At 34.5% G+C, this 22,855-nt stretch overlaps 1 protein-coding gene across 2 annotated transcripts; it reads left to right on the forward strand.

Moving 5' to 3' along the window:
• Nucleotides 1–8,762: 8,762 nt before the first annotated feature.
• LOC126695617 (protein ECERIFERUM 16) lies at nucleotides 8,763–14,843 on the forward strand. Of its 2 annotated transcripts, none has more exons than XM_050392439.1 (5): nucleotides 8,763–9,094; nucleotides 9,930–10,400; nucleotides 11,112–11,224; nucleotides 12,848–12,952; nucleotides 13,822–14,843. In XM_050392439.1, the coding sequence occupies exons 2-5, from the start codon at nucleotides 10,004–10,006 to the stop codon at nucleotides 14,500–14,502; spliced, it is 1,296 nt and encodes a 431-aa protein (XP_050248396.1). In that variant the 5' UTR covers nucleotides 8,763–9,094; nucleotides 9,930–10,003; the 3' UTR covers nucleotides 14,503–14,843. The 2 variants fall into 2 exon arrangements, with proteins under 2 accessions (XP_050248396.1, XP_050248397.1); XM_050392440.1 differs by having other exon boundaries at nucleotides 9,946–10,400.
• Nucleotides 14,844–22,855: the final 8,012 nt, after the last annotated feature.

Here is a 22,855-nt window from a genome sequence, read left to right on the forward strand (position 1 = left end):
CCAAGCTTGTCATGCCATTCACGGCGGAGCAGAGCTGCTCCTTTAAAGACTTGCTATGGAGCTTATGTATGGAGGCGGAGAGTTCATCAGAGCTGGTAGCGAAAATGGTGACTTGTGCCTGGGTGTTATGGGGAAATAGGAATGAAATCTGTATGGGAGGAAAGCGGAAATCAGGCCTGGAAATGGTTCGCTAGGCAACACAGTACCTGGAGGAGTATAAAGCTGCTACGTCCGATGAGAATGATGTACGCACTTCAAACATCCCACCAGGCAGGTGGATACCGCCCCAGGATCAGACATTCAAGGTCAACGTGGACGGGGCAGTGTTCGCAAAACTAAAGGCAGTGGGCATAGGAGTGGTCGTACGGGACAAGGAAGGAAAGGTCAGGGCTGCTTTGAGCAAGAAATTGAAGCTGCCTCTTGGTCCGTTAGAAGCAGAAGCTATGGCAGTTGAAGTGGGAGTGCAGTTCGCAAAGGATATAGGTATTACGGAAGTCATGGTGGAAGGTGATTCTCTTATTATGCAGCGTGCTCTGAATGATTTGGCTACGCCTCCTTCTTCAGTGGATGCTGTCATTGAGGGTATTAAAGATTCCTGTGCAGATTTCCATCACATAGTATTTTCTCATGTACGCCGACAAGGAAACAACCCAGCCCATCTCTTAGCAAAATATGCCTATGGCATTGATAATAGTTCAGTTTGGATTGAAGAATCCCCCTGTTTTATAAAACAAGCTCTTATCCATGATGTAATGTCCTTCTAATATTTCAATGAAGTTTCGGTTTTCTTATCAAAAAAAAAAAAAAAAAACATAACCGATCTAAAAAATATTTAAACTTTAAGATTAACTATCATATGGTACGTAGACTACCAAACATGCCAAGTGACATGTGTGCAAAATTATGCAATAAAACTCTCCCTCTCTGTTTCAATTTGGATGACCGGAGTAAAGGTGGTGTCTCCTGGGGAGTGGCGGGGCCATGTCCACCTATCTCCCCGAGGATGTGGTCCTCAAAATACTCTCCATGTTACACGCAAAATCTCTTCTCCGATTCAGATGCGTGTGCAAATCTTGGCTAGTTCTCATTGGCACACCAGATTTCCTCTCCAATAATCTTTTCAACCATTCCATTATCAACAACACCACAACATGCACCACCCCCCATCAACTCCTCCTCGTCAAACGCACAGTTGAGACCATACCCAGAACTCAAACTCGCTCTTTCCTCTCGTACCACATGCTTGCCTTGTTGTCTCAGACAGTTCTTGATCTTCCACAAACCCCACGCGAGCCTAAGATCGTGGGTTCTTGTAATGGCTTGCTTTGTCTCTTTGACCATGATCGGGTCCGTTTGGATTGAGCTTATTTTTTCTGAAACTGAAAACACTGTAGCAAAATAATTTTTAAATGTGTGAATAGTGCTGTTGGACCTATTTTTAATGAAAAAGTTGATAAAAAGTGGAGTTTGTGGGACCCGTGAACAGTGCACAAATACACTGTTCATAGCTGACCGGGTCAAAAGTTGCGGCTGGGGAGAAAAAAAAAAAAAAACAAAAAAAGGAAACGCATGAAGAAAACACAGACGGGCTATCCAAACTGCACCGATATCTTTGTCTATAACCCCGCCACGTCAGAGCTCAAGGCACTCCCTCCCGCGTCCAACGTGGACAGTGTCTGTTTCGGTTTCGATTCCAAACGTAACGAGTTTAAGGTCATGAGGATTCGTTATGTTCCAATACGTGAGCCGCCGGTTCTTCAAACGGACCGGGAAGTTCAGGTTCTTCGTCTGAAACGGGTAGCCGAGGTGTATAGTCTAAACAGTGGTTGTTCATGGAGAAAGCTTATCAATATGGTAGACAATGATGATGTGCCTTGTTCTTCAACTCCCAGCTGGGCTTATGCAAATGGGGTTTGTTTCTGGTGTGGTTTTAACGACGAGAAGGTTGTTGCTTTCGACGTGAGCGACGAGGTGTTCCAAACGACGCCGTTGCTGGATGCTATTAGCCTTGCTGGGAATCGCTTTGAGTATGGGAGGACTTTGTGCTAAATGAATTGGTTACTATGATAGTTTTTCCTAAGAAAGAAGAGGCGGAGACGTGTTTTGATATCTGGGTGTTGTTTGAGTTTGGTGTTAAGGAGTCATGGACTAGGCTTGTGAGGATAGGAGGCTTTCTTGGTTTAGAAAGGCCGTTGGGGTTTTGGAAGAATGGAGAGTTGTTTGTGGAGAACAGAGTTTTGTGTGACCCTTTCACTCAAAGAGTAAGAAATCTTCATGTTGATGGTGTAAAGGGATCGTTACAAGTTTTATATTACACGCAGAGTTCGGTTTCAATCGAGGAGGGTAATAATTCCTGAGGTAAATGGTTCATTCATGCCCTTTTCTTTTGATATGCATTTGGTTCTAAATTTTTTATTTGAATTTTGATTTGTGCCATTGTGGTTTTGTTTGAGTAAGAGCCTTGAAATTGACTATAGCTGGTAAGTTATGCGTTGATGAATGGATTGGTAGCTTTGTTAGATTGGCAATTGCTTTTGTATATGAGGTTCGGAGACAGAAATAAGATAGGTGTAAATGTAATGACAAGGATTCATAATTCATTGTTGTGGTCGAATACAAATAAATTCTGCTGGTAGTTTCATATATCTATAGTGAATCTATTGGGCCCTGGCAATTGATGTTTATGACTAATCCAAATTTTGTACAAACCCATTTGATTTTTAAGCTTCGGTTGATGAATGATAACATTGATTTAAATTAAACAATATAGAGAAGCAATATTTTTCCTGCAAACAAATCACAGCCAATAAAAGGTCAATTACATTATAAATACCATATGAACAAAGCTTTACAATGAGCTGCATACTGTGTTTATACATGGTTCAAATTTAGGGTAGGAAGACAACAGCTTGGCAATTTTGCTGATGTCTGCTTATAGATTTCTTTGGGAGACTTGAGCTCATTTATGAAACTGGACTAAATTTTTTTAAAAGGGTTATGATTTTAGATAATTGCTTTCAATCCTCAATATTTACAAACATTTATGTTGGTTCAAAAAGCTTTTGGGGTAGTTGATCATATGACTAGATAACTTCAAAATATGTCTCACTTTTCTTGATGGCCGTGTTGATATAGCTGAAAGTTAGAGTAAGAAAAATGTGTAAAGAAACGGTGGTTTGAAAATTTACCCTATCTTAGCTGTATTAGATCAAATGTGGTTTTGTTGCTTGGTAGAACATATTCTCTGTCTCTCTCATGCTAGCTAAGGGAAGGTAATATTTCCTGGAGATGAGGCATAGAATAATAATTGCTTTAGTAATGCACATCAGTTAGGATCTTCACAGGCATTGGTCTGCAACATTGTGGCCTGTAGAAGATTATGCTCAAATTGCTTCATAGATAATAGTGAATGACCTCCTGGAGTACAATTGTGTCAAAGTCTCTGACCATGGAGACATCAGACACTTGGTCTGCAATTTTGGATTTTTGGTGCTATTCTAGTTGGTGCTCGTGACTGTTTCTCTCTTTCGCAATGAAATTCTTATAATTTCATTAAACATAAACTGAAATACAACACATCATAGCAGTCCATTATGCAGAAATACACGGAGCCTTATCATGACAAATCTGTGGATCAATACAAGGTGGTGTGTCTTCAGGCCATACTTTCTCCCTGTTTCCATACTGTATGTGCTTGGCTATTAGGCATGCTGCTTGGTTAGCCTCCCTTCGTGTCAGATTGAAGGAAAATGCAGAAAACCCTGCTGTTTTTTTTTTTTTTGAATTCCTTGAACCAGATAGCTATAGCTTGCTCCTACATTCTCCAAATTCTTTACAGCCGAGAAAACCTACTGTGCAAATGCAATCACCTTCCATCATGATACGACAAAAACCCATATAATAAGTGAACAACATTCCTGTTTCCAATGCCAGAGCTTCAATTTCTGGTACTTGGAAAACCCCATTAATTCTATTACACATAGCTACCATGAAATCTCCTTTGGAGTCGAACAATGATACCAGTACAATTCCAGAATATTGATCATGTTCATATAAAGCACCATCAATGTTTACCTTTTACTAATCCAAGGGAGGGCGCTTCCAATAACATCCCTGATTGATACTGAAAGGTTGGTCCTGCGTTAGAATAGGACATAATCCACACAATAACACTTGCACTTCACTATGTATCTGCTGTGGTACAACACTTCCATCCTCATGAACTATGTTGTTCATGTTTTTCCATAGTGCCCTGGCTATACATAAGAAAGATCCCACTGCCTCTGAATTGAAGAATTTGAATTCATAATCTGCACAGCAAGGTTAGTAAAATCCTCCATCTGGCCATCCAATAGCGACAGATTCCCTATATTCCAAACAGCTTCTGCAATTGGGCATTTTATTAATTCATGAATTAGTCTCATTCTCTAATTAGCAGACATGGCATATTATGCATTTCTCGTATAGTGTGCTATAAGCTATTTGAGGTTCATCACTATGCTATAATTGTTAGAAATGAATTTTTGAAAAATTCTGTTATTTTGTCTATATTAGAATTTAATTCTAGCTACCAGTTCTAGAATTATTTTATGTTTCTAGAGGGTCTTTGAGTCCTAGTTGGTTTGTGAGAGATTCTTCTCTTTATTGTATGCCTTTCACGGAGTCATGGCTAAGTATCATTATGGATAAAAAGTTTAGATCAATTTTTCATTAACAGAAAATATTTTCTCTCAATTTGGCTTCATCCTTCTCAAACTCTACTAATGATTGCTATCTACTATCTAGTAATAAAGCTAATTCAGGTCAAGACATAAGAAGATAATCATCAAGCAACTTTAGCTGTTGGCTTCAAATTCTTCTCATGTTTCCCAAATGTGATGATGGCAATGTTCTCATCTTGGTTGAAATGTTAAGAAAAAGGGAAGAGTGCACTTTGCCTTTAAGAAATGGGTGATTCCCAATGGATGTGGCATGGGAAGTTGGGGCAGAATCTTTGGTCCATTCTTTGCTTGTCCATTATCTCTATGTCACTAGATTTAAACATGGCAGGTACAGCCAAGGAGTATCATCTTTTTTTCCCTGAAATGAGTAATGCCCAGAGAGTTTCAGTGTTATTGGTATATAATGTCTGAGGACTGAGAGTTCTAGAGGCAATTGCTTTGAGAAGAACCTCTCACATTCCCTTTTATAATGAAATCATTTTAGTGTTCCATTAGAGTATTGCTCATTCTTTTTAATACTTTTGAAGTTTCAATTTGAGGTCTCATGGCGCCTATAGTATTCACCTTGTGTTGTGGTTTTTGTTGCTAAATTCAAAGTGTTGTTTTGTGCATTTTATGTAGTCAATTATTATCCCAGAAAGAACAAATGGTGTCAAGTTAGAAAATTTAGAGGTTGGATGTGCCTTTCATGTCTTTTTTGGATAATTCAATAGTTAGGGGAGGGGGGATTTGAAGAAGGGTTTTTAAATACCATTATTTTTTAGCTAGTTGTGCTTAAGCCTAGTTGTTTATCTCTCAATAAATGTGATCCCTAGTTGTTGAATTGTTTCGAGGATTATATTCTTTCTTGCCACTATTATGACAATGTTTGCGCCTGTCAATGATATGGGTTATTCCTATATGATAATCTTCCATAAGGAACTCTTAGTTGAAGTCAAGTTTTTTAATTATTTATCACAATTTGCTAAAAAAATAAATTACTTTCATCAAAACCATTTCTTCAATGTTGGAAAGTTAGGTAAGTACGCAGTACCTTTCCTCATAACCGTGTCAAGTAAAATAAATTTCTCTATTGAGCAATCGTGCATTATTAGAAGCACATACTGCTTCTGTTTTTTTGCATCGATCATTCTGGTTTCTAAGTGATTGGTTTAAAACCTATGTCTATGCAGATAATATATCAGTATTCTTTGTTTTAATTAACAGTAGATTTGTTTGACGATTCTTTTAGTAAGCGCTTCTGACTTCTTTCAGTGTTTCTCCCTCCAATTTTACAGTGCCTAACTAGAGCAGGTTGCAACTTCTAGAACAATTTGTGCACAATGCCTACCCAGGATGTTATTACTCTTGTGGAAATTCTTCTCAATACATTGCCTCTGTTTTTGTAAAATTACTGTCGCATTCTTATGGAGGCAAGTTTGATCGATCATACTTGTAAAAGTAAGTTATTGTTTGCACCACATAACTTATTGTGGGATTTATATTTTTCTAAAACATTCATTGGATTTTTTATTTTTGCTGAATAAATAAACCATTCATTGGATTAATGCCCTATCTTACTTGCCAAATATCAAATCAATTGGTCTGGATTTAGTCATCCCATGCATGTACTCACTTTTCTTCTTATAGATGTACTTCTTTAAACACTGGTTGAGAGTATGAGACAGCTACTAGGTTCTAACCAACTTGAGTTTTGCTGCATAAAGTATGAGGAGAATGTGAAATCAAATTGTGGCTGAAAGGACTACACCCCGTTAGTTAATTTTAGATAAATTAAATCGATTTTGTACATTACCTGATTACATGATCAAAATTCAATTTCTAGTTAATTTACCACAGTAAAATATGTTACAAAATAACCAATAAAGATTGACACAAGTTTTTTTTGATAACAATGTAAAAAATTAATGGATGCAACCAAAGGTAAAAAAAAAAAAAAACACACATCCGGAATTAAACCCTATCTCCAAAGGAAAATTCACCATTAAAGTCGAAGTTTTACTTTAGTAATACTTTTTTTTTGTTTTGTTTTTTTAAGGATAAAACGTCATCATTCAACCACAAAAAGTATACAACTAGAGCAACCGATACAAGCTAGAGGAAACACCTCCAATCGAAACCAGCAAAAGAGACAACAATACAAAGGCTTCTGCTATATCTAAATCAGCTGTTTATCCATCTAATTCTCTAAAGCAGCTAAAACAGAGAAAAAAAGAAGAAGAAAAAAAGAAAAGAAAGAATTCCTATGAAGAACAAACAACAAAAAAATATTAGAAACTCAAGTAAGACTAACAAAATTAGCCTCTAAATATTCTAAAGCAATGAGAAGTAGCGTTTCTGGCTAGGAATGCCTAGGAGAGCTTCATTCTACTTGTTCCAAATCATCGAGTTAGTTGCAAAAAATATTGTAATTTCTGGCTCTTTTAATTCATTTATCATTTGGTTTACCACATCCACACAGGATAGATTCGAGCATTGGAACAGATTATGTCTGTAAAGTTCCACACCTCTAGTAATACTTACAAACGTGAGAGAACTAGTACCTTGAGCAATGGGCTTTTTTGAATTGCAACAATCTAGTTGTTACCAAAGTCGGATAACCTAGCTAGCTAAACCAATTTCTTGAGCCTGAAACAGGAAAAAAAGATTCCTTTGGAACCCATGAAATTTGAATTCGGGCCTAGTCAGTTAGCATTAAACTTGGTTAGAAAGCTTTTTACATGGCTTGGCTAATTAGGCCAAGATTTGAGGGACATATAACAGATTACTTAAGGTTATGTGTTGTTTTTTCATGTTTGTAGCTTGCATATGGTCTACTCATAGGCTCATGGATTTTGCAAGTATTTTAAGCCCGCTTGGCAAAATCCTCCTATGGGGCCTAAGGATAAGCTCAAATAGGCCGTAATCTTTTTTAAGACTGTAAATGAATCAAACTGATCATAAACAACTTGAACTTGGGTTGATAAAAAATTCTTTCATGTTTGTTTGTTTATAAATAAGCCTAATTTAAGCCTTATCTTTAAATTGGTTTAATAAACAAGCCGAGCCCAAGCACAAAAATTTGTTTACGAACAAGCTCGTAAGCTATTAGGCTTGATACAAAACAATTCAAACATAGATTCATTTATAAGTTTGTATGTGTTAGCTAAATATACTCATTATATATATATCTTAATAATGATATGGCTAATATGGGACCATTACCCATTACCTTAATTTTTTCCTTCCTCTAAACTGACCAAGAACTACTTTAGACTATAGTTACATTTAAAAATAAATAAATTAATTAAGTGGACTACATATGATCTTTCTCTATCAATCATCTAAAGTAAAGTTATAAAACATGTTAGTATTTTCTCTTTCACAATAGTTACAAACATGTATTTTTCTAGTTTTTCACCATCTAACATGAATGTAAAAATTGTATTTTGAACAATTGCTGAAGCTGTAAACAAGGAATGATGAATGAATAAATTTAATTATGTAAATTTGTAACTTGAATAATGGCTAATCTTAAGTAAGACTAGATGCATGATAATTATATATTTTTTTTTAGATCTCAAGTTCAAAAACTTGACCTGAGTTTGAGTTTGAGTTTGAGCTAAATATTACATTTGAGCTTAGTTTGACTAATTAATTAAGCCAATCCAAGTTAAGCTCACGCTTTTTTGCTTTCCCACAAGACTCATACACTATTTTTAGACTTGTCACAAGCTCTAGCAAAATTTGAGCTTTTGACATCTTCTAACGAGCCAAACTTGAATATACACTACTCGATAAAGCTCGGTTCATTTCCTGCCTTGAATTCTTTCCCTTCCATACCCCCTTCAAAATTCCCATTACATAGGCTTGGGCTTGGCCTATGTAAAGTAATTGGGCTTGAACAATTTCACGCCTTTGTGCCAATCCCAAAGACATCTCCATTCTTGTTGTAATGTTGTGTGTATAAAAAATAAAAATAAAAAATCCAGGAAATTTTTTTTTTTTTTTTTTTTTATATTCAATCTCGGTGATTTAAAAAAATAAACAATAAAAAATTCTTCGCCGTGGTGAGTGAGGGACGAATAAAGAGCGGAAGTTAAAGCGGTGTCCAAGATATTGAAGAAAAAGAGGAGGAGAGAGAGTGTGGAGAAGTGTATAAGAAACGACGCCGGTTTATACGGAAAGAAAACAGAGCTGGATAATCCGTGGTCGTTTCATTGGTAGAGACAGTCGTAGTCGTAGTCGTAGACAATAAATAAATAAGATCGGAAGTCGGAACCTTCTTCAGGGGAGAGATACGCAAAGAAGTCACAAAAGAAAAAAGCTTGGCTCCGGCCTCCGGGTTAGGAGAAAGGGAATTCCACAGCACGTCGTCGTTTTACTGGTCGCAAGTGAGTTTCTATCTCTCTCTCTCTTAATCTTTCACGTTCTGTTATACTCATGAATGTATCAAAATCTCAAACTCTCTCTGCTCCGCCAAAGCCAATCTTAATCCCTCTATATATTTTTTTTATTATTAATTAATTATTATTTCATTTTCCTATAAATTAAGAACTCACTCACATATATAACTGCGTAAAAAGCTAGCCCTAACTCTCTCTTTCAGTACCACTTATCAATTCAGCTTATCAGCATTCTAGTGCCTGACGGTTACTTCAGATTTTCAGTTTTATACATACTTCTTTTAAATCAATGAAAAAAAAAAAAAAAAAAACTTTGGCAGTCTTTTTGGCCATTTTCAATAGGCATAGTGTAGGGAAGTTGCTATTTGCTATTCATATACAACTTAGATTCCAGGATAGTGCTGGAGTGAGTGAAATGTGCTAATTTTTGTTGCATTTTTACCCAATTTGCTGACTACAATTAAAGGATCTTGAATTCTCCTGGGTAGAATTTAAGTTCAATTTTCTTCATTCATGTTATCTTAGTTTAATTTTCATTTTCCGCCTTTTATTGTATACTAGAAGAGTTTGTGCGGGGACACAAATGTTCAAATATATCATGTCGCCAAATTAGAGGGATTAATTGGTATGCCATTTTTTAAATCCGCGAGTCTGCGGGCAAAGTGGACAATATCATGCGTGTGAAAGTTCGGGGCGCGACAGCTGGAATATTACATCACCTTCTCTATATCTAGAAATTTGTATAAAAATTTATGGTTGAAAAGGAATTTAGTTCTTAGCAGCTAGCTAACAGTTTGCGCTGTATCTTGTTTGTGATTCTTAGGTTTCTATGTTGCAAGGGGGAGGATTAAAACTTAAATGGCAGCGTGCTAGAAAAGTGTAAAGTATTTATTTGTAATGGATGTAAAGTCTCTAGCAAAGTCAAAGAGGGCTCACACTCAAAGCCATAGTAAAAAGCCCCACGGCTCTCATGCAAATCAGAAATCAAAAGCCCTGTCTGTTGGAACTAATGATGCCGGAAGGGAAAAGAAGCCTTTGGGAAAGCAAGTTCCAAAGAAACCCCATCGGTCTCAGGGTGCGTCTAGACTTCCCACAAACTGGGACCGCTACGAGGAAGAATTTGATTCGGGGTCTGAAGATCCGTCCGTCAGTAATAGCACTAGTCAACCTTCGGATGTTATTTTGCCAAAGAGTAAAGGAGCAGACTATTGTCACCTGATTGCTGAGGCTCAGTCTCAATCTCAGTCAAATTTATACATGGATAGCTTTCCTTCTTTGGATGATGTTATGCCTGGTGTGTCCTTGCTTCTTTTTGATTCTTAGGTGTAATTTTTTTTTATGTCATTTAAGAAATTTTAGCTGTTTATATATGAGCCAATATATTTGTTGACCTATACTGGGCTGTTTACATAACTCAGATGCATGGCATTTTAATCCAATTAAAAGTTTCCATGTCTATCATGTTCTTATACTTTGGTTTTCATCGCTTTGATCAGACATTTTTGTGGAAATAAGCACCCATAGCCATAGGTTTGTTACTGTTGATGAAATATTTTTCTTTATCTTCACAAGGTGGTGTAATTAGTATTTGATGATTCACTTAAACTATTTTCATAATGTTTTTCAGTACTTAAAAAAAAAAAAAATGTTTTGATTAATTTCTGTACATATCCCATTTTGGAAGTGAATATTACTCATGGCATGTAAATTTGGCCTATTTGTAAGATATTAATAGATTATGCCACAGGAAGGTTGCAAGTCCATTCCCTTCCTGATTAGTATATTTGAGACAAACTCTGACATGGTTACCATTTCCTGTTCCTCAGATAATTAATCTTTCCATCAGTTGCTGTGGGTTATATCTTTTTCTGTAAAACAGGAAATTGAAAAACAAAGTAGCTATATTTACTTATCCATTGGCTGTCACTGTCGCTGCCTAATGAATAGATTGTGTTAAGGTTTCAATTTGAAGCACTTGTTATAAAATTAATGGCTAATTTGACAGGAGAATTCAATCAGGGACTAGGCCCAATGCTGTCAGTTAGGGGAGAGGGCATTCTATCGTGGATTGGAAATGATAATTTTGTTGTAGAAGACAAGACAGCTGCAACTCATGAGGTAGTTTTTTTTCTCTACACCCCCCCCCCCCCCCCCCCCCAACCCTCCTTCTTTTTACCCCCATTATCTACTCTTTGGAACAAGTGAAACAATTTTAAAAACTGAGAGAAAAGGAGAGCTTGGGCATTCTTTTCCCATTTTAGAGAATCTCTCAGAAACACTTTCGCCTGCTTGATTATATAGAACTTTACAATTTTTATGTTCAATTCAGTTGCTTAGTCAATGTTGTGAGTAGAGGCATGACTCTCTCTCTCTTTGAGAATTGATTTGGTTTTCTTGACTTGAAAATGACCCAAACTTATTGCTCTTGACACTGGATTGTTCCCCATCTTAGTAATTCAAATGACTTGCTATTGCAATTTGATTGTCAAGAATACTTGAATGCCACCAACACACCAATAAATGCTTGTATGTGCCTGTGTTAAAGGCCCAATTGTTATCTGAGAAAGTGAAAAATTAAACATTGCATTTATTTTGGAGTCATTTTAATAAATTGGATATGCAATACATCAGGCTGCAATGTAATTCCAGGTTGAGGTTGGGTTCGGTTGTTGAAATACCATGCAATTTATAGGATTTACTTTACATTGACTTTCATGTCTACCATGGGTTTTCTTGTAGGAGTTTTTATAGCATGAAGCTATGTTGGAGTCTTCCTTAAATAAAAGGGGAAAAAGGGGGTAGTACATTCCTCACAATGAAGAAATGACATTGCCTGTTGAGTGGCACTGGAACAGTTGGCATTTCTGTCTACCATAGCTGTGCCTTTTTTTTTTCTTTTTCTTTTTGGGTATGAAGGTCTCACTCTGGGAATTTGAACTTCTAAGTAAGCATCAGAATCTGTGTATAACTGAACCTCCTGACTACGTGTGCTTGTGGAGGGTTTAGGGTTTAGGGTTTAGGGTTCAGGAGGATTTTTGATCTAGGGTTTAGAGTTGTTGAAGAAAGGGTTATAGGGTTGTGTTAGGAATTAAAAGTGGTTTGATGAGTTTTTTGATGGCTAAATTGGTAGAAAAAAAAAGGTGGGATTTTAGGGTTTTCAGAGGTAAAAGAAAGGGCTTGATTTGGGGTTGTGAGGAAGAAGGAAATAAGAGAATTTTTTGGTGCTCAGGGGTTCACCATAACTTATTAGATAAAACCCCCATTGAAAACTTTTTTAACCATTGGAAACATTTAACTAGACCTTTAAAACCACACTCCACAAGTAGTAACAATGGACACTTTAAAGATGTGCTAGATACATTAGTCTGACCCAATGCAGCATGACAAGTGAGGCATGGGGTATATCATATATGTTCTGTACGTTTGTTCCTTCTTTCCAGTGTTTAAAATTCTATAGCATGTCAAAGCAAGAGGTAAGAAAGAGAGAAGGGAATCTAACTTGAATAATCATGGGGGGTTAGAAAAATAATAATGAAGCAACACGTGTTCTTATAAATATGATAGGCAAGCCAAATTATGCTTTGCAATTCCATTTTAAGCGATGCACTTTTTTATTGTTATTGTTTCATTAGAGATTTGCTTCAGGCCACCTGTGGCTGTTATGTAAAATTTAGTTGGCTAACATGTTCCTCCAACCTCTTTTTTCTTTCTTCTTTCCAACCTGGGTGTTTAATCGTACAGGCATCTTTTCTCTCCTTGAATTTGCATGCTCTTGCTGAACAACTTGCGAAAATAGACTTATCACAGAGGCTATTCATTGAAGCAAATCTATTACCACCAGAGCTGGTATGTTTAATTTTCCATTGTGATGTTGAAAATTATTTGGTGACTCTGTAGCAAGTTTTATAATGACTACATGAAGAGTAAAACTAGCATCTATTAGTATTAACAAAATATAAACAAAAGATAACTGTTTTATTTTTTTTACATTTCAACTCAATCATCTATCAAAATGGACCTCAATGTTCTTTTAATTCCCAAAAATCATCTATGCTTGATTTTGTTTCAAATTTCACTGAAATTTCCCTTTCAATGTACAAAACCAAAGAATTTGTTAGAAAATCATCTACCTCCTTTCCTAAATTCCAAAATGACAATAGCATTCTTTAAGGCTCTTTTTGGTGAGAAATCTTCAGTGTTAAAAGAACAAAAAAGATGATTATTAGAGTGGAAAGAATCTTGTTTGTTTCAACTGTTGTTTGCCTTTAGGAGTAATTAAGAAGGAATTTGTTGGCGCCAAGAGCCATGTAGCTCAACTAGCTTCTCCTGGTGTTCTAATGGAGATGTCTTGGATTCATATCCACCTTCTCCCATTGTAACTATCAAATTATCCCAAAAAAAAAAGAAGGAATTTGCTGGCAACATTTAGAATTGGCGACAATAGGACATGTATGTTTGCGATTATACTATTCCTAAAATTTTTCAGTGGAAATAAACCTGAATTCAATTAAACATTTATACTATTGTTTAGTACAATTCTTCAAACTCATGTTTACAAAATCAACTATGTTCAATTTGTGGTATGCCCATAAAAAGGGGCATATATGAACTTCATATCAAAACTTTTGATATCTTCATAATATCTGAGATGCCCTTGGTTTTTATTCTAAAGAAGTCAATGTTGTATGTTACATCTCGCACACTTTATACATCAGTGCACAGAGGGAATAGAGACAAGCAGATGTCAAGAATCTAACCAGATGCAAACATGTTATAGTCAAGCATCCACAACAATATCTGAGAAATTTTCTGAGAAGTTAAAGATTGAAGATCGAAGTTCTGAGGATACATCATCTGGCTCCTCTGGAAGTAGCACAAATCAAACCTTGTCCAGCCGTGAGTCGATTTCAGTGAAGTACATTGATGTTGATCTCAGAGAAGTTGGCAAATCTACTCAAAATGAAACATCACAATCAACAGCAGAACTCAGTGTGAAGTCTGTTTTGGACCCTCAAAAGAAACTCTCCACATTTGAGGCAGCAGATGCAGAGGAGGAATTGGATATGCTTCTAGACTCTTTTGGAGAGACCAAGAAGGCTTTTAATTCCTCTGATTTTAGGTCCAATAACCCCTTTCCTGTTTCACAAAAAGAAGTTAATGTTGCTCCATCACTTTCAAAGATAGGGCCAGATTCATCTAAAACTTCGTCAGGTATTGCTAATCTTGACGATACACTTGATGACTTACTTGAGGAAACATCAAATGTGATGAACCAAACTGGTTTATCGCAGTCCCTGGAAGAAAAGGCCGTCCATCCTGTTCAGTCTTCTTCCTCACACTCTGGAACCAAGTCCAAAGTTTTAGATGAATTTGATTCATGGTTGGATACAATTTGATGTAGGTTTGAAATTCTTACCCATCAAGCCTAAGATCTTGTGTTGAATTTGTGTTCAAGGTTAGCTCTGCCCTTACCTTCCAAGTAAAATTCATCTAATGGTCAATGGTTCTTAAAAAGAAACAATTTGAGAAAGTTCAATTGTGCTAAATGATATTCCAGATACTCCTATGCGATATGATGGTAAACCACCTGTATACCTGCATAATTTGGTTAAACTTGTACGAGGGTCTTGGTGGTGAAAATTTTAAACCAAAAACCCCAGATATCCTAGGAAAAACACTACATCCTGGAATACATGTTTTTCTCTGGTTATAAACATGAAAGGTGGTCTTATATTTATTCTTCCCTGAACGTATTAAGATTTATTTTTTGGATACTATTAAGCTGCCTTGTTAAAAATAAACATAACGTTTCAAGCAGGACAGTAGATTCTTTTGATCAAATCAAAGGCATTGTTGATATAAATGGTATATTTTCAAACCCTTGGAAATTTATGTATAAGATCCATTGAAGTAAAATGATTACCAAACTTCCAAAACTTTGGAGCAGAGGCTGTGTATCCAAAAGAATGTAATTAACATGTTGCTAGAAATCATGGTTATCAAAATCGCGATCCGGATCGTAAAATCGCACGATTTTACGATCCCATCTCACCAAAAAGTTTAAAATCGTAGCAGGATCACAAAAATGGTAGGATCATATGTAGGATCGTGTAGGATCACATAGGATCGTAGGATCGTATGGGATCCTACTGATCTTACCGATCCTACCATTTGGCTTGAATTTTTTTTTTTTTTTTTTTAAGTGGGATTCATTTGGGTAAGATAATCTACCTAAACCCACAAGCCTCATAAGCCCAATAATGAATTGAAGTCCCAAATTTACCCCTATGTCTACATAAAATCTCAAAAAAAACCTATAGTACTTAAGTTTAATGTTTTCCAAAACAAAACCTAAAATATTTAGATGATGAAATGGGATATGACAATGACAGTGATTAGATTAGAAGAATCTTAGAATGAGAATTCTCTTTTGGATTTCATATTTGTAATTAGCTAGTTTACCTTAGATTGAAAATTCTCTTTTGGATTACATATTGTAAATTTGTAGTTAGTTAGTTTTTATATGCTAATTAGCCTAACTTATTTTGGATTTGGAACTTAGAATTTGGAAAACATTTTCCATATGTGTAGATAATATTTTGGTACTTAGTTGCTAATTAAACATGAATTGAACTTTTTAGATACATTATGCCAAAAGTTAAATATATTTTGTTTCGTTAGAATGACATAAGAACGATGTAGTGTGTGCAAATTACATTTTTATGATGCAATTTTTTTTTTTTAATGGATGGATTCATATTTTAAGTGATTATATAACATACAAAGTCACTATCAATAGGTTTTTTGCTTAAAATTTGAAAATAGGTAGGATCTTACGATCCACGATCCGATCCTACGATCTACGATCCTACCTACCTTCTACGATTCTACATAAGATCCCGATTTTGACAACCTTGCTAGAAATATTTCAAGCACTGCAAATAGGTTGTGTTTAGAAATATTTCAAGCACTGCAATCGCTCCCACCCAACCAAATTACATGAACAAACAAAAATCCATCGTCTTTCTTGCAGGGCTATAATCTCTAGACCATAGAAGAAGAATTGGAAATTGTTAGCAATAATGATGATTGTTACTTGCAGACCAGGAGAAGGAGAGGAGGAAATACCAGCCAGTGAAGCTACCAAAAACTCTTTCTTCCCAGCATTGCAAAGACAGGCAATGGTGGTGGCTGTATAATCCCCATTTTCTACAATATCTACCATTTCTAGATCCTCTCCAACCCTATCCTGCTCTGGCATGAATGGAGATAGCATTTGCATAAGCTCATACATACATATATATATATATATATATATTTTTTTTTTTTTTTTTGGGTTTATTTTAGCATAAAAAACCATTGTTTCTATTTTACCTATTCATTTTTCAAAATACCTCATATCAAATAATCTATTTTATACCACATTTTATTAAAATGTCAATTTTTTCTTAATTGTTTCTCCTTCATATACAACAATCACTATTTACTCTTTTCCTTCATTATCAGAATAGGTAAAAATAATAATAAAAAATTAAATGTACAATGAATAGTGCTATTGTAAATTTACACGGTTACTGTAATAATCATGTATTTTTACACGACTTTGCATGAACTGACGTGGATGAGTTTTGAACTTATTAATTGGTTAAAATGTGACACTTTTTCTATTATACAAACACTAATATGAGTGCTCTAACAATACCATTTGACAGTTTTCCATGTGATAATAACATGTCTTGTTTTATTAAGGTCTAATTACTTTATTATATTTGGTCACTTTATTTTTATGAGGTCATACATATAATTTATTTAGAAATATGTTAATTTTTTTTAGCATGTTAATATTTTTTTGTATAAGGTAATTTTTTTTGAGCATGTTAATATTTTATTGTAAATTATTAATTATTGGGAATTATTAATTGCTGAATTATTTAGAAATTCACTAGTATGACATTTGTCCTTTGACAAGTGTACCAAGTTGTTGAATCCCTGGGGATCCGATATAATTTTGTGACTTTCTCAAGGGTTCAGAAGTACAATAATCATTCCTCTTGGGAGGCTCAACTCTAAAAATTGATTAAAATATTTTAGATTTCATAGGATACTTTATCAAATAAATTTCTTTTAATTTTGACTATTTATTTTATAATAGATGGTTCAAATAATATGCCACATCATTAGTTTAATAACAAAACCTAAAAACAATTATGCCATGTCAACTAATTAAAATAAACAAATTGACATGTCATATATTTTAATTTTCAAAAACTTTATCAACACAGATCTAAAACCCAATTTCACAGTCGTGACACTTGCCAGAGGTTTGAAAACACCAATCTAAAACACAATCTCATAGTTGTGACTCTACCGAATTGTGTCATCAGTGTCCACCAATTTCATGATTGATAAGGATAAAATTGTAAACATACTCATTTATGGGATGGACACAGGGTGGCGTTCCAATCAAACCCGACAGTTTGTTTTGTGCCCACTGACAAATAACAGTAGGGAGTCTACAGCTTTAAGCTGACGAGGTTATTTGGTGAAGATGGAAGGCTGATGACACTAAGCTGAAAGGGATACATAAGATTGACGATTCTGATGTAATCTTGGCTTGGCCTCCACTATGCACATATAAGGAAACATCTTGTACCCCACGGCAAGTGTTAGTCTCCTACAAGGAAAGGATTCTGCAAAATATGCTTATGAGGACTCCTATAAGGAAAAGACTTCCAAACCAAGGCAAAGAGGTCAACCTTCTACTACTATAAAAGCCCCAAGACCCTCACTAATCAAGGTACGCATAATTTACCCACTCTGACACTCTAGAGTTGTGATAAATTCTAACTTGACCTTTGGAGGGTACTTGGCCGACACCACACTGGTGCTCTCTGTGAGGTCGTCTCTTTTCATGTTGTGCAGGTGTTGTTTCAAGTACGTGAGGACAGTGTAGCTTACTGTTGATTTTTCGGCATCATCAATGATCATTGCAGGTCCTTAATTTTATGGTTATGTTTCAACTTTTGGTGACATCATTGGCTTTCTTCTTTTCTTTCTTTGTTCTTATTTCTTTTATTAATTTCCTTTCTTTTTTTCTTCTTGAAGTTGATTTTGCATAAATCTATGATATAGATGTAGCCTCATTCAAATACAAATCGCAACGCATTATACTAATGAAGGTGTCCATTGTATTAACTAAAAAACAAGCACATAATAAGGATATAATTTCATTCGAATGAGTTGAATTATATAAATTGCATTCTTTGAGATATATTCAAAGAGAGAGAGAGAGAGAGAGCGTTGTGTGGGTTTAGAGGTTAAGATCTCAAAGACTGGGTTGCGTGGGACTTTTATCTTGATCAAATCATCTATCGTTGTTGGTGTCAAGATCTCGCCAGAGACAAACTGTACCATCGGTTTTGGCAGAACAGAGGAAGGGGTTTATTGGTACGGCGATGAGCAGAGAGGAGAGATGAAAGATATAGTAATAGAAATTTGGGTTTTTTCTTACTTAAAATCTAATGCGTCAGATTTTATTTTTTAATAGCTGATGTGTCACTCATATTTTATGGATATTTTTAATTAATTAACATGTGACATTATGTGGTTTGTATGGATACTGTTTATTGCTGAAAACTGAAAACACAATAACAAAATAAATTTATTTGTTAGAGTATTTTAATTCAAAATTCACCCATTTTTACAACTTGTACACTAAACTATTTTCATAAAATTTTAATACTGCTAACAAAATAATATATATATATTACAAAATTTCTTAAAGATAATGCATAGATTAACATTTCCCTTAGGAGAAATGTCATACCTACAATATTTTCACAACAAATTTTAAGTAATAGAATATTATTAATTGTTATAGGTGTGCAAAAATGTAATTTAACTTAAAGATTCAAATTAGAACCAATAATAACTTACCATCTATTTGTTGTCGCCTATTTTCTGTGAAAGTATTGTAAAAATATTGTAAATGTATTAATTCTCTTTACTTAGGGCATGTTTGGTAGACTGCAATAGACATTGTAATGTAATAATTATTCCTAAGATTTAGCTATTCTTTAATTTGGATATGTTTTTTAATTTTTATTACAAGGAATAGTCATTCCTTATTAATAGCTATTTTTTAAAATGAAGAACAACTATTCCTCTCTAAAATTGTTGTGTTGGCTATTCCTTAGTAAGTGCAATAATTTCAAACTTAATATATTTCCAAATAAACAAACTTTCCATATACATTTAACAATTATAAAAATAAAAAATCATAAAAAATAATCTCTCTCTCTCTCTCTCAAGTTTAAAAAATAATCATTTTTAAGGAGATATATTGTATGAGTGAGATAATTCCAAAAATAAATCTTAAGTTTTATTCTAATTTTATAATTAACAACCAAACTTATGAATAAGTTTAATTATTACCATAGGGATAAGGGCTCATAATCATACATTGGGCGTTGGGCTTTGTCCGATAGCGTTGAATGGTTCGAGAAGGAACAAATAATTATTAGGGGTTCCACTTTAAAGTCTCATGAGTAAGGAACAAATGGAAGGCGGTCCAAGGAGGAACTCCTTCTTGGATATGAAGAAGGCAGCTCAAGTATGTACTCCAACAATTAGGGTGACCCTCCAAGAAGCTCCAACGATAGGGACGTGCCTCATGAACATATGAAAAGGAAGGAAACCCAAAAAATATCTAAGGGAAAGCTGCTACCATCGCATTAAATGTACTGCAGCTACTTTTCTGGCCGCATTTATGTGGAGAAGACCTCTGAACAGTACTGCCTTGGCTACCGCGACTCATAGAAAGCCAAAGAAGGTGTCCGATGGGATAGGTACTCTAATAAGGACTCAGATGATCCACAAGTGTAAAATCAAGATGGTCCAAAATGAGCTATATAATGTGAAGAGACCCTCCATGAGAAGGGATCGAAAAATTAGAAAGAGAACACTGTAGCAATTCAAATTGTCTTTGTATCCAATTGCGATCAATTTATACAAGGTGACCTCCTCGGACTGAAAGTCTATTGATATCAAAACCTTTTATTTGTGTTTGATCGTCATTTAATTCAGTACTAGCCGTTGTCCAACTCATTAGGGTCTAGTTCTTTGACCCACTCTCTACAAATTTATTGTATGGGCTTATTGGGCCAAGATCCCATACATCTTGGGCTTGGACCGTAAATCAAGTCCTTACAATTACATTACAACACATTTTATTCCTAGTAATAAAGATTACAATTCCTGTCGTAATCTCCATTTAGTGTACCAAACGTACCTTTTTTCTTTTATTCTTTTGGGTTTTAGTCTTTTATCTTTCTCTTTAATTTTCACTTCCTTCTTACTGCCTCTCAGTCTCTTATTTCTCATTAGATCAACTAAGTAAGTTGCGTCGCGTGGCTTTTGAAAGTCATACAACATATGAAGGCAGACAAAAAACAAAAAATCAAACCCAAAACTCTAAAACAAAATTAAAAATAAAAAAAAAATAAAAAAGTAGAAGAAGAAGAAGAAAGGTTAAAATGCAAAACTAGCTCTCTATGTTTCATTAAAATTCATTACTTTCAAGTTTAATCAATTAAGGCTTTTCTATTAACTAGTAGCAGAGCCAAAAAAAATTTCCAAAGGGGGCCAAACTAAATATAAAAAAATTATTTAGGAGCTATCCAAAACCCAAACAATTACACAATGTATGAAACTTGTGTTTTGGACTAATTCAAAAAGATTAAAGAGTTAAAAGGCTTAAATTTTAAAATCTAAAGGGAAGGGGGGGGGGGGGGGAAACCATATTTTTCTATAACTTTGTTCTTTTTTATGATTTGAATACTATATATAATGGAAATTTGAAAAAGCTAGAGGAGGTTAATTTAATTTTTTTTTAAATTAAACAAATTCATTTAATTATTGAAAAATATTTTCCAATTTTTATTTTTAACAAAAGTAAACGAAGAGGACTTAATTGAATAATTTGAAACTTAAAAGACTGAAATGAACGATCATTTTAGTCCTCTAACTTTGTTTTCGTTTATTTCAATCCTTTAACTTTCAAGTTTATTCAATTAAATATTTTTCCTTCAAATTTTGCTATATGTTTATGGTTAATTTTCTATTTTTTTTTTTTTGAAATTCTATTCAAAATTTTTAACTAAAAAAAATCAATTAATGATTGAAAAATATTTACTAGAATTTTTTTTTTCAAAAAATTTTAATAAAAGTTGACGAAAAGACCTTAATTGAACAAATCTGAAACTTAGAAGACTGAAAATTATGAAAAAATTGACGATGAATTTTGCATTTACCCAACCAAAAAAAAAAAAAATAATTACACAAAGTAATAGATCTTTGGTTTCAACCATGGAGTGCGAGTGTGGGGTTTGACATAGAGAGAGATTTTGTTCACTTCAGCTCAGATATACCAAAATACAACAACTTATTCAGAGATGAGAGACAGAGAGACCGAGATAGAGACAACGAGCCAGAGTAAATGAAGAGTCTAGAGTGAGGTTTGGGTCTGTGGAGTGATGACACAGATTGAGATAAGGTGCATTATTGCACTTGATGCAATTGTTACGAGTGGTTGAGATCAGCTGCAATATTGCACCTAGATTTAAATCTCAACTGAATAAATAAATAAATAAAGCAAAAAAGTGAAAGTAAAAAGATAAGATTAGTAAAATTATATTGTGAGAGGGAGGGGTGAATTGCAATCCAGTAATGAAAAAGAAAGAAGGAGCCGTTGGGGGCAGAGGGAGTACTGATATGGTCTGACTTGATTAAGACCAGTCATGATCGTGGGTCCTACAAATCACCAAATATTTCAATAATACCATGAACTCTCAAACATGCTCTTACCTCCTCTTAGTGGCGGCTCCAGGAATTTTGTCCAGGATATTCCTATTTCACTTTGAAAAAATTTCAGGTCATTTTAGTCTATTTTGAATGTTTTGGGACGTTTCGGTAAATACTGGCTGAAATTCAAGATTTGGCCAGCATGAAGTTTGTGCTTAAAAAAAAAAAATGTTCTTAGAACCAAAACAAATTTGCATTCTGTACACCGAAAAACCTCAAAAGGAAAAAAAAAAATGAAAAGAAAAGAAATGAACAAAAGTACCTATACAATAAACTATAAGTTTATTTGAAATATTAATAAAATTATTAATTATTATTGTTTAGTTGTTTTATTAATTTGTTTGTCTTTTATAAACTATAATTTGTTATATTGTTATTTTATTAATTATAAAATTATTAATTATTGTTTAGCTTAACATAATTTAATTTGTTTGTCTTTTATAATGTATTAGTTAATTAAATTATTAATTGTTAGGATCATGAGCCAGCTGCCAATCAGAAAATTTCACAATCACAAATCACAATAACATTACACTAAAAGACAATATCTCACCAACTAACCAACACTAACACCAACATACACCAACCAACGGATAAGAATCATAAGATAAAGTCAAATTCAAAAAGTCAAAAAATAGGCAAAATATTAATAAATTTAAAGCTTTACTGTTTCAACCACTCACAGTTCAGATAAAGTTACTCTTAAAGAATAAAGAGAGACAGAGACAGAGACTCATTCATTTCATTTCAGATTTCAGAGAGAGAGAGAGAGAGAGAGAGAGAGAGAGAGAGTGAGAGAGAAATAACTTGAGGGAGAACCAGAATAGCCGAGCAGGGAGGCCTGAAGAGTGAAGGCTGAGGCTGAGGTAGTGACCGTCATGCGATGTG

Source organism: Quercus robur, chromosome 8 (assembly GCF_932294415.1).
Source record: "Quercus robur chromosome 8, dhQueRobu3.1, whole genome shotgun sequence".
In the NCBI taxonomy this organism is placed as follows: domain Eukaryota; kingdom Viridiplantae; phylum Streptophyta; class Magnoliopsida; order Fagales; family Fagaceae; genus Quercus; species Quercus robur.

Coding starts and splice junctions, on each gene's coding strand:
- LOC126695617 (XM_050392439.1), top strand. CDS start 10,004: ATGGATGTAAAGTCTCTAGCAAAGTCAAAGAGGGCTCACACTCAAAGC. Junction 10,401..11,111: donor TTTGGATGATGTTATGCCTG/GTGTGTCCTTGC, acceptor CTAATTTGACAG/GAGAATTCAATCAGGGACTA. Junction 12,953..13,821: donor ATCTATTACCACCAGAGCTG/GTATGTTTAATT, acceptor TTTATACATCAG/TGCACAGAGGGAATAGAGAC.